This window comes from Ptiloglossa arizonensis, chromosome 12 (assembly GCF_051014685.1).
Source record: "Ptiloglossa arizonensis isolate GNS036 chromosome 12, iyPtiAriz1_principal, whole genome shotgun sequence".
Lineage (NCBI taxonomy): Eukaryota > Metazoa > Arthropoda > Insecta > Hymenoptera > Colletidae > Ptiloglossa > Ptiloglossa arizonensis.
The window spans coordinates 8,820,975-8,833,371 of record NC_135059.1 but is presented as its reverse complement, the minus strand read 5'-3'; the positions used below and the strand labels follow the sequence as shown (position 1 = coordinate 8,833,371).

Genomic DNA, 12,397 nt, shown 5'->3' with positions numbered 1-12,397 from the left:
AATAGTTATAACACTTTAATAGTTTGTATTCTTTTCTCGAATCTCTTGTATTATCGATAGCCTAGAATAGAGGAGAAGACTTTATCCGAAAATAAATAATGATTCCATTGAGAACAAACATGGAGAAACAATCTTGAGAAAAGAGGATATCGAAAGTGTACCATATGAAATAATTTTCCCACATGTTTACAAGTAATGGAAATTTTTTCATTCGACCGTTGTGTAATTAAAATGATACACTCTATCGATAAGGCTACAATAATTTCATGCATCGATCCCTTTGATAAAATAGAATAAACGAGAAGACTTTACAAATACCAAATTCTTGAAAAACTTGAAATCTCGAGAAAAGAAGGGATCTTGGGAAAAATTGTAAATTTTAGAATAGTTTCGATATTCAATCGTCAGAGTTAAAGTGGTCGATACTGTGTATTCCTCTTGAAAGGAGAATCTCCCTATTGCAGTAAGAGATATTTAGAATTTATTTAAAATTCACGTTCTGGTACAAAATGACCTACTCTGTGTATATCGAAAGAAAACTCGACCAAGCTACGATAACTTCGTGTTTCGAATCCCTATATACTTTCATAATGTATAACAAGCGACTTTGCATGTATCAATTCTTGAAAGATTTAAAATCTCGAGAAAAGAAGGGATCTTGGGTAAAATTGTAAATTTTAGAATAGTTCCACAATGTATTGGCGAGCAACGAAGATATTCAATCGTCAGAGTTAAAGTGGTCGATTCTGTGTATTCCTCTTGAAAGGAGAATCTCTCTATTGCCGTAAGAGATATTTAGAATTTATTTAAAATTCACGTTCTGGTACAAAATGACCTACTCTGTGTACATCGAAAGAAAACTCGACCAAGCTACGATAACTTCGTGTTTCGAATCCCTGTATTATATACTTCCATAACGTATAACAAGCGACTTTGCATGTATCAATTCTTGAAAGATTTAAAATCTCGAGAAAAGAAGGGATCTTGGGAAAAATTGTACCAGTCGCAATAATTTTTCTAGATATTCGCTATACGCTGTACACAGTTATACACAACCGTCCACTCTGTGTATTCCGAAGAAGAATCAGCGGTAGAAGAGGGCAGATTCCAGGAACGATAACGAGGCCTCCGAAGCGTCGCTTTATCGGGGACATAGGTCTCGAAATTGCGTATTGCCCCGATCTATGATCCGGAAAACCACGGTAATAAACCGCGCTGATTTCTCGCGTTTCTACGAAACTGAGAAAGAGAGCAAGAGAGAGAGAAATAAATAGAGCAAGAGAGAGAAATAAATAGAGCAAGAGAGAGAGAAATAAAGAGAGCAAGAGAGAGAGAATAAAGAGAGTAAGAGAGAGAGAGAAATAAAGAGAGTAAGAGAGAGAGAAATACAGAGAGCAAGAGAGAGAGAAATAAAGAAAGTAAAAGAGAGAAATAAAGAGAGTAAGAGAGAGAGAAATACAGAGAGCAAGAGAGAGAGAAATAAAGAAAGTAAAAGAGAGAAATAAATAGAGCAAGAGAGAGTCATAAATAGAGCAAGAGAGAGAAATAAAGAGAGCAAGAAAGAGAAATAAAGAGAGCAAGAGAGAGAAATAAATAGAGTAAGAGAGAGAAATAAATAGAGCAAGAGAGAGAAATAAATAGAGCAAGAGAGAGAAATAAATAGAGCAAGAGAAAGAAATTAATAGAGCAAGAGAAAGAAATTAATAGAGAAAGAGAGAAAGAAATTAATAGAGAAAGAGAGAGAGAAATAAATAGAGCAAGAGAGAAAAATAAATAGAGCAAGAGAGACAAAGAAAGAGAGCAAAAGAGAGAAACAAAGAGAGAGAAAGAAAAAATAAAGAGAGCAAGAGAGAGAGAGAGAGAGAGAGAAATAAAGAGAGCAAGAGAGAGAAAGAAAGAAATAAAGAGAGCAAGAGAGAGAAAGAAAGAAATAAAGAGAGCAAGAGATAGAGAGAAAGAAATAAACAGAGCAAGAGAGAGCGAGAAAGAGAGAACATATCAAACCGGAGCATCGCAGGGTTACGCGAAGATAACGTCTTCGGTCATACGAAGATACTCGATTACTTTTACTTTTTATTATTTTTTTTTCCCCCCACTCGCGCGCGGACCGCTCCGCGACGAACGTTTCCACGCGACGACCCGATAAAATCTCTTTCCAATTCTCGCCGGTACGAGCGCGCCATGGGTTTCCCGGCGTTCGTTTACGGTGTCGTTTGCATACCTCCGCGGCCCCTTACGTCTGTCTCCGGGTTTCTCGAACAGCTTTCGGAACCTCTTTCGTTTCACGCCTTCGTGGAACCGTTCCCCCTCCACTCCTTCACTTTCGTCGAAAGCGCGAAGGGGATCATATCGCGGATTACGTACCGGTCGTTGAATTCGTTCCCGTACAACCGAGTCGAAAATTCACCGAGCGAATCGATCTATCCGGCGCGACACTGTGCACCAGCGGCCATAGAAATCGCGCCAGTTCGTAAAAATACAGTTTGTTGAATAGAGACACGCGGATGGCTCCGGAAACCTAGCGAGATACATTGGTCTCATTTGCTGCGATAGATCGCGTTTTTTGTTGTCCGAATCGAAGCTTTGATCTTTTTCGGTGCTGATGGAAACGTTTGTATTTAAGAGAGATATACCTAGACAAGTTGGATGTAGTTTGACGAGGTTTGAGGGACGAGAAAGTACGAGACTTTTGTAATAAATGATAAGTGGAGAATTTAAAAGATGATATGTTATGAAGTAAAGGGAGAATAAATCAAGGACTGTGAGTTTGAACATTTATTGGTAATAGCGTTTATTTGAAATTATTAAGAAAAGTGTCAGTGCAATGTTTTTTGTCATTTGAATCGAAGCTTTGATCATTTCAGTGCTGATAGAAATTTTTTTATCTAAGAGAAACATACATAGACAAGTTCGACGTAGTTTGACGAGGTTTGAAGGATGAGGAAGTACGAGACTTTTGTAATAAATGATATGTGGAGAATTTAAAAGATGGTATATTATGGAGTAAAGGGAGAATAAATTAAGGACTGTGTGTTCGAACATTTATTGATAATAGCGTTTATTTGAAATTATTAGGGAAAGTCTCAAAGCTATAGCTCACGTTTTCCGTAATCTGAATCGAAGTTTTAATCTTTTCAGTGTCGATCGAAACGATCGTACCTAAGAGAAACATACCAAGTAGTTTGAGTAAACATACCAGTGAGTTTGACGTAGTTTGACGAGGTTTGAGAGATAAAAAAGTATGAAAATTTTGTGAAGGACGATTGAAAATTGAAAAAAGAATATATTAAAAGATAAAGGGAGCAAAAATGAACGACTATGTATTTAAATATTTATCGAAAATCGTAATTCTAGTATTGTACACTTTCGTTATTACAATACATCGCATTTTCCGCAATGTAGATTCAAACTTTGATACCTGGTGACACGAACGATCACTGCTCGTGGTGGAGAAAAAAAGTAGTGCTTGCAACCGAGTGGAAAAAAAATAATCTTTTTCAGTAGGAGTAGTAATAACGGTTCGAGAACGAAAATAAAAGAGTATGCACGAAAGTTGCAGAAAATTGTAATATTAACGGTTTCAAGATGGTGCAATTTTTACAGCCACTACTGTATTTCGGGTGGAAAAGATCGGTGATCGAGAATCCTATCGCGTCGATCGCTTTAATCGGTTGAGAGACTCGAGATCGAGCGAAAATTACTCGACGTTGTTCAGAAGCCCCGGTGCTTCGTTCCTCTTGAAACTTCTTTCGCGTTTTCCTCGAAACTACATTTTTCAAGAGGAATCTCCGGTATTACGTACCGGATTTACTTCAAATTTTTACGGAGACATTTCGCGCAGAGTGTCGTACAATGTAACAGAGGTGTTTTTTTTTTTATTGATACCTCGATTATTTAATTCTTTTACAAGCGTTTAAAGTTAATTTTTCTTTCCTGCACGTTTGCCACGAAACTACATTTATCAACCCGGCCATCGTGCGAATTTCCTGGAACTATGTAGCGAATTTAATTGCTTTAAATATTTTCGTAGACATTTCTCGTGGCGTTCTACAATGTAGCAGAGTATACCGTATATCTCTCTTGTTTAATTTTTTACAAGTGTTTAAAATGAATTTTTTTATTAAATGTATATATATTTAATTTAAATATATATATGTAATATATACATGTAAATAATTTATTTGATAGACGAAGATATATAGTACAGAGCAGAAAAATATAAGTAGTGCGAAGTAAATATTTAGTAGTAAAAAATTAAGCTGCAATAACAAAATTGCACAATTAATATCGAGCAATAAGCACTCAATATTATTAATTTTCTTTTATATATTCAATTACTACTGTACCAATTCGTTCGATGGTCGTTGAGCAAAAATTCGTTTGAAAAATTCTTTTAAAAAATTTTTCCTTCAAAAATAATCGTATCTTGTATCAATAAAACCAACGTAAAGTTTCATCGAGGTTACGCTCTGTAAAAGCATAAAATCAAAAATAATTTTTACGTTTCACTGGAATCTCCCCCGTTGAATCTAAGCGAGAAGGGTTCAAAGGTAAAATCGAAATTTCCAAGAAAAAAAAAAACAAAAAAAGAAACAACCTTATCGCGCAAGAAAAACGATTCTCAGAGGTGGAAATTTTGTTTATGGATTACGAAGTTCGATCCGCGATAAAACGTGTCACGATTCCTCGAATCGTAACTTGTAGTCCGCTCGAAAGACGACTCGAGCGACGCGGGTCGTTGCGTTCGATCTCGCGCGGAAAATCCGCCATCTCCCCCGAATTACGTTCCGGATACGCGATTCTTCGCGCTCGATTGCGTCACGATTTTCCTCGTACACGTACCGCGGATAACCTAATAATAGATTAATCTTCTTAGCCAGCGATCCATCACAGTAAACGGGCGTCACTGTCCGTGAGTGGCATTGCTCCGGATACGTTGTGCTCTTTCGATCGCGGCTCCTTATCGTTCGCCGCGCCACGCTATATAAGACACGTACACGGAGACCGTGGAACGAGTTCAACGAATCGATATCGACGAATCGCGACAACCGAGTTGATCATCATGCGTACCGCCGACGCGTTACTGATCGCTCTCGGAGCGATCGTTGCAGTCGCGACGATCCACGTCCAGGCTAACCCGATCGTCGAGAACCACGAGGAGAAGTATTTGTCCGAGTTGGGAGTCGAGAGCACCGAAACCACGATCCACGATACACCGGATGAGAGCGTAACGGAAGTGAAGTCCCCGTTGGACGAAACGAAGGTAAAGAGAAGCGTGGACGAAATGACGAACGAAGAGGAGGGACTGGTTCTCGAGAGGTTGGAACGATCGACGAAGAAGAAGAAATGCGACAGTAGTAGTAGTAGTAGTAGTAGCAGTAGCAGTAGTAGTAGTAGTAGTTCGTCCAGTGATGAAGACGATAAGAAAAAGTCGAGAAAGAAGAAGAAGGCCTGCGACGACAGCGACGACAGCGACGACAGTGACGATGGAAAGAAGAATCGGGACGACAGCGATGATGACGATGATGACGACGATGATGATAAGAAGAAGAAAAAGCACGGGAAGTGCTCGAAGAATCGCGACGACAGCGACGACAGTGACAGTGACGACGACGACAAAGATGACAAAAAGCGCGGGAAGTGCTCCAAGGGTCGCGACGACAGCGACGACAGCGACGACGATGGTGACGATAAAAAGTGCAGGAAGAAGAGAAACGACGTTGATCGCGCGAGACGCGCGGTCTTGGACAGTGATTCCTCATCGAGTGAAGAGAAGAAGAAGACACCGATGTGGAAGAGATCCGCGGAAGCTGAACTGGACAAAGATTCCAAAAGTGATTCCTCGTCTGAAGAGAAGAAGAAGACACCACTGTGGAAGAGATCTGCAGAAGCTGAACTGAACGAAGATTCCAAAAGTGATTCCTCGTCTGAAGAGAAGAAGAAGACACCACTGTGGAAGAGATCTGCAGAAGCTGAACTGAACGAAGATTCTAAAAGTGATTCCTCATCGTCTGAAGAGAAGAAGAAGACACCACTGTGGAAGAGATCTGCAGAAGCTGAACTGGACGAGAACTCTAAGAGTGATTCCTCGTCTGAAGAGAAGAAGAAGACACCACTGTGGAAGAGATCTGCAGAAGCTGAACTGAACGAAGGTTCTAAAAGTGATTCCTCATCATCTGAAGAGAAAAAGAAGACACCATTGTGGAAGAGATCTGCAGAAGCTGAACTGAACGAAGATTCTAAAAGTGATTCCTCATCATCTGAAGAGAAAAAGAAGACACCATTGTGGAAGAGATCCGCAGAAGCTGAACTGAACAAAGATTCCAAAAGTGATTCCTCGTCTGAAGAGAAGAAGAAGACACCACTGTGGAAGAGATCTGCAGAAGCTGAACTGGACGAGAATTCAAAGAGTGATTCGTCTAGTGAAGAGAAAAAGAAACCGAGCGGCTTGATGTAATTAAGAACAGAACACGCGAACCGTGTAGAGGACACTGGTCGGGAGTCGTGCAACGCGTGTATGATACGTTTAGGGTTACGTTTCTTTTCTTTTTCTGGCAATTGTATAGCCGTCTTTGTCGTTCTCGGTTGTTCTCGATCGAAGGGGTAAGAAAAATTTACTATTGGCGCGAAAAGATATTTCTTTTTTTCCCGTTGCGATACTAGGTTGTGGACCTAACCTCTCTTTTCGAATGAAAATGGTTCCAATATCGAGGGAGGAGTTGCGCAGTTTTTTGTTGTCGAGATTGTATATCCGTCTTTGTTGTTTACGATCAGATGAATAAGGAGAATGCCTTAATCCTTCTTTCCAATTGAGAACGATCTCGAAAGTGAAAATCATGGTTTCCTTGAAACGGTTTACAAGCTTTTTGTACGAACAAATATAGGATGTGTTAACACTCACGTGTACACGCGACGCCATCGATCTGATCGCCGGTTGTAAATTTAATGTCTCGAATCCACGACCTCTGTTTCCCAAGATTGACGCAATAAAGTGCAAGTGTAGATCGATTTATCCGTCTCCACGACTTGTTCTTTCGCCCCATTCCCCCCACCCTCGAGAGAGTTTCTCGACGAGCGAAACCTTGTAACCGAGCTCTCTTCGAAAAAAAAGAGTAGCTTGAAAAATTGAGTAACTCGAAAGAAAAGAGTTGTTCGGATATACGTTTCAATCATACGTAATAGTGTAGACAACTATTCCAAATAACGTACGATCCATTGCAAGTATTTACAAGGTTCGATCCTTTCGAGTTACTCGATTTTTTTAAACTCGCTTCGCTTTTTTCAAAATGCTCGATTCTTTCACTATTTACGGATTGCCTTGAAATTCCGAATTGAGACTAGCTTCGATATTCCAAGTAAATAATATCCCAAGTAAATAATACTCGAATAATATTCGAGTATTCGAACACCTCTGATCGGAATGACCGGCGAGTTGCTCCTCGCCGATAAAAGCTCCTCGCGACTCCTCGACCAATCGTGACGTACTTACATGTTTTTTTTTTTGAATTTTTGAACTATTCGATTCTTTCACTATTTACGGATTGTTTTGAAATTCCAAATTGAGACTCCCTTCGATATTCCAAGTAAATAATATCCCAAGTAAATAATACTCGAATAATGTTCGAGTATTCGAACTCCTCTGATCGGAATGACCGGTGAGTTGCTCTTTGCTGATAAAAACTCCTCAACGATAAAAGCTCCTCACCGATAAAAGCTCCTCACCGATAAAAGTTCTTCACCGATAAAACTTCCTCACCGATAAAAGCTCCTCATCGATAAAAACTCCTCACCGATAAGAGCTCCTCTCGGTCCCCCGGATGAATATTTGGTGTACTTACGCGCTCGGTACCCGCGAAGCGTTCTCCTTACGTCTCGCGGTGAACGTTGCGACCGTGTTCTTCGCGTTGATGTCGCTGTCGACGATCCAGTCCGGGTTGCTGGACGTGGCATCCAGTATCTTCACGCCGGACTTCACCCTGGCCCTGGAACCAACGCATAACCGCCGATTAATCGTTAATATCTCGCGACGATCCGGTGTTTGGAAAATCAATCGGTAGCCAGAACAAATATTTCGTTCGACGACAAGCCAGAGCCGCGTCGGCGAGCGCGTCGCGGGTTTGCCGAGCCGCCAGTTAAATCCCACGCTCGAACGGTTCATAAATCGGTGGAACGTTACATTATTCAGAAACCGCGGGTGACGTCATGAAACGAGCGAATCCGATTAGTACCGCGGCACAATGCCCGAACACGAACAGCCCGAATTTCGACCGGGCAAACACACCTCGCGCCGACAACGAAAATACACCGAGCAACGTGGAAGCTGAACATGTCCCCGTTTAGCGCTCTCGTTGTGAAATCCTCTCAAGGGTGGGGGCTTGGGGGGACCAGGGACGAAAAAAAGACAGGAAAAGAGAGAGAAATGGGGGGAGAGAGTGTGTCATCGCGTGGAGTATCGACGAGAGAGAGAAGTAGAGAGAGACAAGGAGAAAGTGTCACTTTAAGGGGGCACAATTGGGACAGAATGACAGGGAGAGACAGAGAAGCGCGATGGTATGGAATGGTGCACCAACGAGACGAAAAGGCAGAGAGAGTGACATTGTATGGGAGTACCAACGAGATGGAAAGATAGAGAGGGATAGAGTGTCATTGTATAGAGTATCAATTAGATGGAAAGATAGAGAGAGATAGAGAGTGTGTCATTGTATAGAGTATCAATGAGATGGAAAGATAGAGAGAGGTAGAGAGTGTGTCATTGTATAGAGTATCAATTAGATGAAAAGATAGAGAGGGATAGAGAGAGTGTCATTGTATAGAGTATCAATTAGATGAAAAAATTGAGAGGGATAGAGAGATTGTCATTGTATAGAGTATGAATTAGATGAAAAGATAGAGAGAGTGTCATTTAATGGGGCACCAATGAGACAGAAAGACAGAAGAGAGTGTCAATCGTATGGAACACCAACTAAAGGCTAGAAAGGGAGAGAAAAGAGTGAGAGGGAGAATGAACGAGACAAAAAGACAGAGAGAGAGAGAGAAAGAGAGTGTCATCGTACGAGGTACCAACGAGATAGATGGAAAGAAAAAAAAAAAAAGAGAGACGATAATAACGTTATCGAGCCAGACAGAGCGCGCGAGCAGATACGAGGAAAGAAACTCGATAAAAAAAACGAAAGTCGGGAGCAAAGAAGAGAGAGGAGACACGTTCGCGGAAAGACGAGGAAGAGGTTTGGAGAGAGTGGTGGTGGTGGTGGTAGTGCGAGTTCAAGGGTGAGATAATTCCACGGCGTTTACTTTTTCCAATAACTCGGGGCCGCGATTTCGCGCTGCTCGGCAATTATCGGCTCGGCAGCTGTCCCGGCTACATCGGCGATTAATCGTTCGCCAATTCCATCCGGAGCTGACGGCACGGAAAATCTGGATACCGGTACGGGTTATTTTCCACGGTTAACGACAGGAGGTGCCCCATACCGTGGCAAATGCCCCGAAACGCGAGGTCCTACGCGGATACTTGCGATTCGAATTCTTGGGAATTGTTCGTGTTGCAGGTTGTTGAATGTTTTGGCGCGCGGCGCACAGTGGCGTAGGCGGCTCCAAAGCGCGGCGAAAATTGTTCTATTGTGTGCTCGATCTTCGAACTGTCACAAGTTTGTCAAACGTGGGTCAAATTCAACGGAAAAAGGAAGCATTTCGTAAAAGTACGAACTTTCTAGTCTTTGATACGTTAAACCGATTTTATTGAAACGAGTTTCACGAAGAGTATTTTAATATATACTTGATCTTCCAACTGTCACAAGTTTACCAAACGTGGGCCAACTTCAACGGAAAAAGAAAGCATTTCGTAAAAGTACGAACTTTCTAGTTTTTGATACGTTAAAACAATTTTATCGAAACGAGTGTCACGAAGAATATTTTAATATATACTTGATCTTCGAACTGTCACAAGTTTGTTAAACGTGGGTCAAATTCAACGGGAAAAGAAAGTATTTTATTAAAGTTCGAACTTTATAATTTTTGATACATTAAATCATTGTTATTGAAATGGATATCATGAAGAAATAACTGGCTAAGACTGTTATTAATATATATTCGAACGTTCTAATTTTAAATACGTTTAACTATTTTTATCGAAAAATTGTCCCAGTTTGTGTTATGATTTTCCCCAGGAGGAAATCGAGTAACTGGTATGTTTAGTAGGTCATTTTGAAGAAAAATGAATCTATTCAAAGTTTTAACGATGGCTGCAACCTTGTTTCAGTTATTTCATTTTCGCGAACAAATTCTTGCGAGACTATAACTGTTGCACCAAAACGGGGTCAACCGAGATTTTTGATTACTCTAAAGATCAGCTAGCCATATACTGGTTAGTGTAAAATGTATTCAGCGTGGAAAGAATGCTAGTTGATATTATACGAAAGGTTTTTTATCGTAACTTTTTTTGTGTCGAGTTCTTCGTTAGCGTACGACAAAGGGATTACGTTTCTCTCGTATATCGAGAGGATATAGCGATAGGAAGATACGACACGAAAATCAATGGCAGAGTTTCCGCGTTCGTGAGCGCCGAGGCGATTGTAATTCCTTGGACTTTATCGAAGGAATGTAACGACGGGAAATATGACGTAGTTTCTTCACGGGAAGAATACCAATTACATTTTCTAACGGAAGGTGCGAACAAGCAATTCCATGGCTGTCGTACTATTATGTTTCTATCAGAGATCCCTATTTCACGTGTATTTAACGTGCAGGTACTTTTGTGGGTGTCATTTCAAGAACACGGTTAACCGTGTACTGTTTTATTTATATTTAAATACTTTTGTATTATCCTAATGTAGTGTGCAGTGTACTATTTTACTATTTCATGTGTATTTAAATACTATTGCACTATTTTACGGGTATTTAAATACTATTGTACCAGTTTACGTGTATTTAAATACTATTTTACTATTTCATATGTATTTAAATACTATTGTACTATTTTCCGTGTATTTATATATACATATTGTATTTCACGTGTACTTAACCACAGGTGCACCAACATAGCCGTATTTCAATTCGTATAATTTTTAAAACACGGTTTCCTATTTGCGAGAGAAAAATACCATTATACAAAATTTTCAGGCTACAAGATACAAAAATAAATTTCAAAACCACTTCCATCAACACACTTTATTCGATTAATCCTCTACTCTGGTACAACGAATCGTGTTTGCATTTTCTAACAATAAACAACTTCTTCCAGAGTTATATTCCCAGCATTCAAAAACACAATCGATGTTGTTGTTAGATAGAATTTAAAATCTTCCGCATTCGCCTTTTTTTTTCGAAATTTTGGTGATTCGACCCTTTAATGTATTTCTCTACCTACAACCTCGCAATTTGTAAAACCGTATTCTCGTTTTGTAAATTCATCGCCGTGTTTTAAAAACGATACGAATTCAAACACGGATACGTTAACACACGAATAATCGAACGCACCCGAAGCGATATAATTTGATTTCAATACACGTGAAATAATGCACGGTTAAACGTGTGCTGTAAATTACACCGATTACTTTCGATATCATAAACGACTAAAAACAAACGTCAATTATAATACCTAACGAAGAAACAAGAACCCAGTTTACGTTCCCAACTTCTCCCCAGATAATATTAATTTTCGAGAAATACATTCGCAAACACCAAACAGACGATCGAGACAAATATCTACATCGTTTCCAACCACGTAAATATAAATATCTCCAGAGTACTATCTTACGTACAGACGACCCGCCGCGCTATATTTAATCGAACAAGAAAGGTCCGATAATTGCGCGGGAAGAGGCCTCGACCTCCCGAAAAATCCCGACAGCCGCGACGTTTGACGTCCCGACGCGAGAGACGTCCCGGTTCCGTGCGAGTAACGTGCTTATTCAGCCACGGGGATCCGCCCCCTCCCCCCCCATCCTACGTTCGGACTCGCCTCGATTACCACGTGCCCTTCCCCAAAGGCTCGATTCCTTGGAACAATGCGGGCGCTCGTCAACTTTTCCAGCCACACGGTTCGTTCAATTATCCCGGACCGGTTGCAAACGAAGCATCACCTCCGTACGAACGTATTGGATTTCCGTTCGATCGCGTCATCGCCGCGAGCGAGTACCCTCGACGTTGGCGGCACAGTTTCACAGCGGTTCGTTCGGTTGTATCGTTGCAATAACCGTCTAGTGTTCCCCCACTCCTCGTTCTCTCCCCACTCCTCGTTCTCTCCCCACTCCTCGTCCTCTCCCCACTCCCCGTGCCCCTTTCTCTTTACGTGCATCGGTAGCCGCTCCACGATACTCCACGCGAGAACGGCTCTCGTGCACGCACGCCGGATGGCTACGGGAATCGTTTATCCCGCGTTCGCCTTATCCCCTCGATTACA

General features: G+C 41.0%; 1 protein-coding gene across 4 annotated transcripts in view; it reads right to left on the bottom strand.

Moving 5' to 3' along the window:
• Dtn (transmembrane protein 132C dtn) overlaps positions 1–12,397 on the bottom strand; it is a 259,469-nt gene that overhangs the window by 64,563 nt on the left and 182,509 nt on the right. For all 4 annotated transcript variants that reach the window (XM_076324339.1, XM_076324341.1, XM_076324342.1 and 1 more), the window contains one exon: positions 7,839–7,982. In XM_076324339.1, the coding sequence (XP_076180454.1) occupies positions 7,839–7,982 (144 nt within the window). The remainder of the gene's footprint in view (positions 1–7,838; positions 7,983–12,397) is intronic.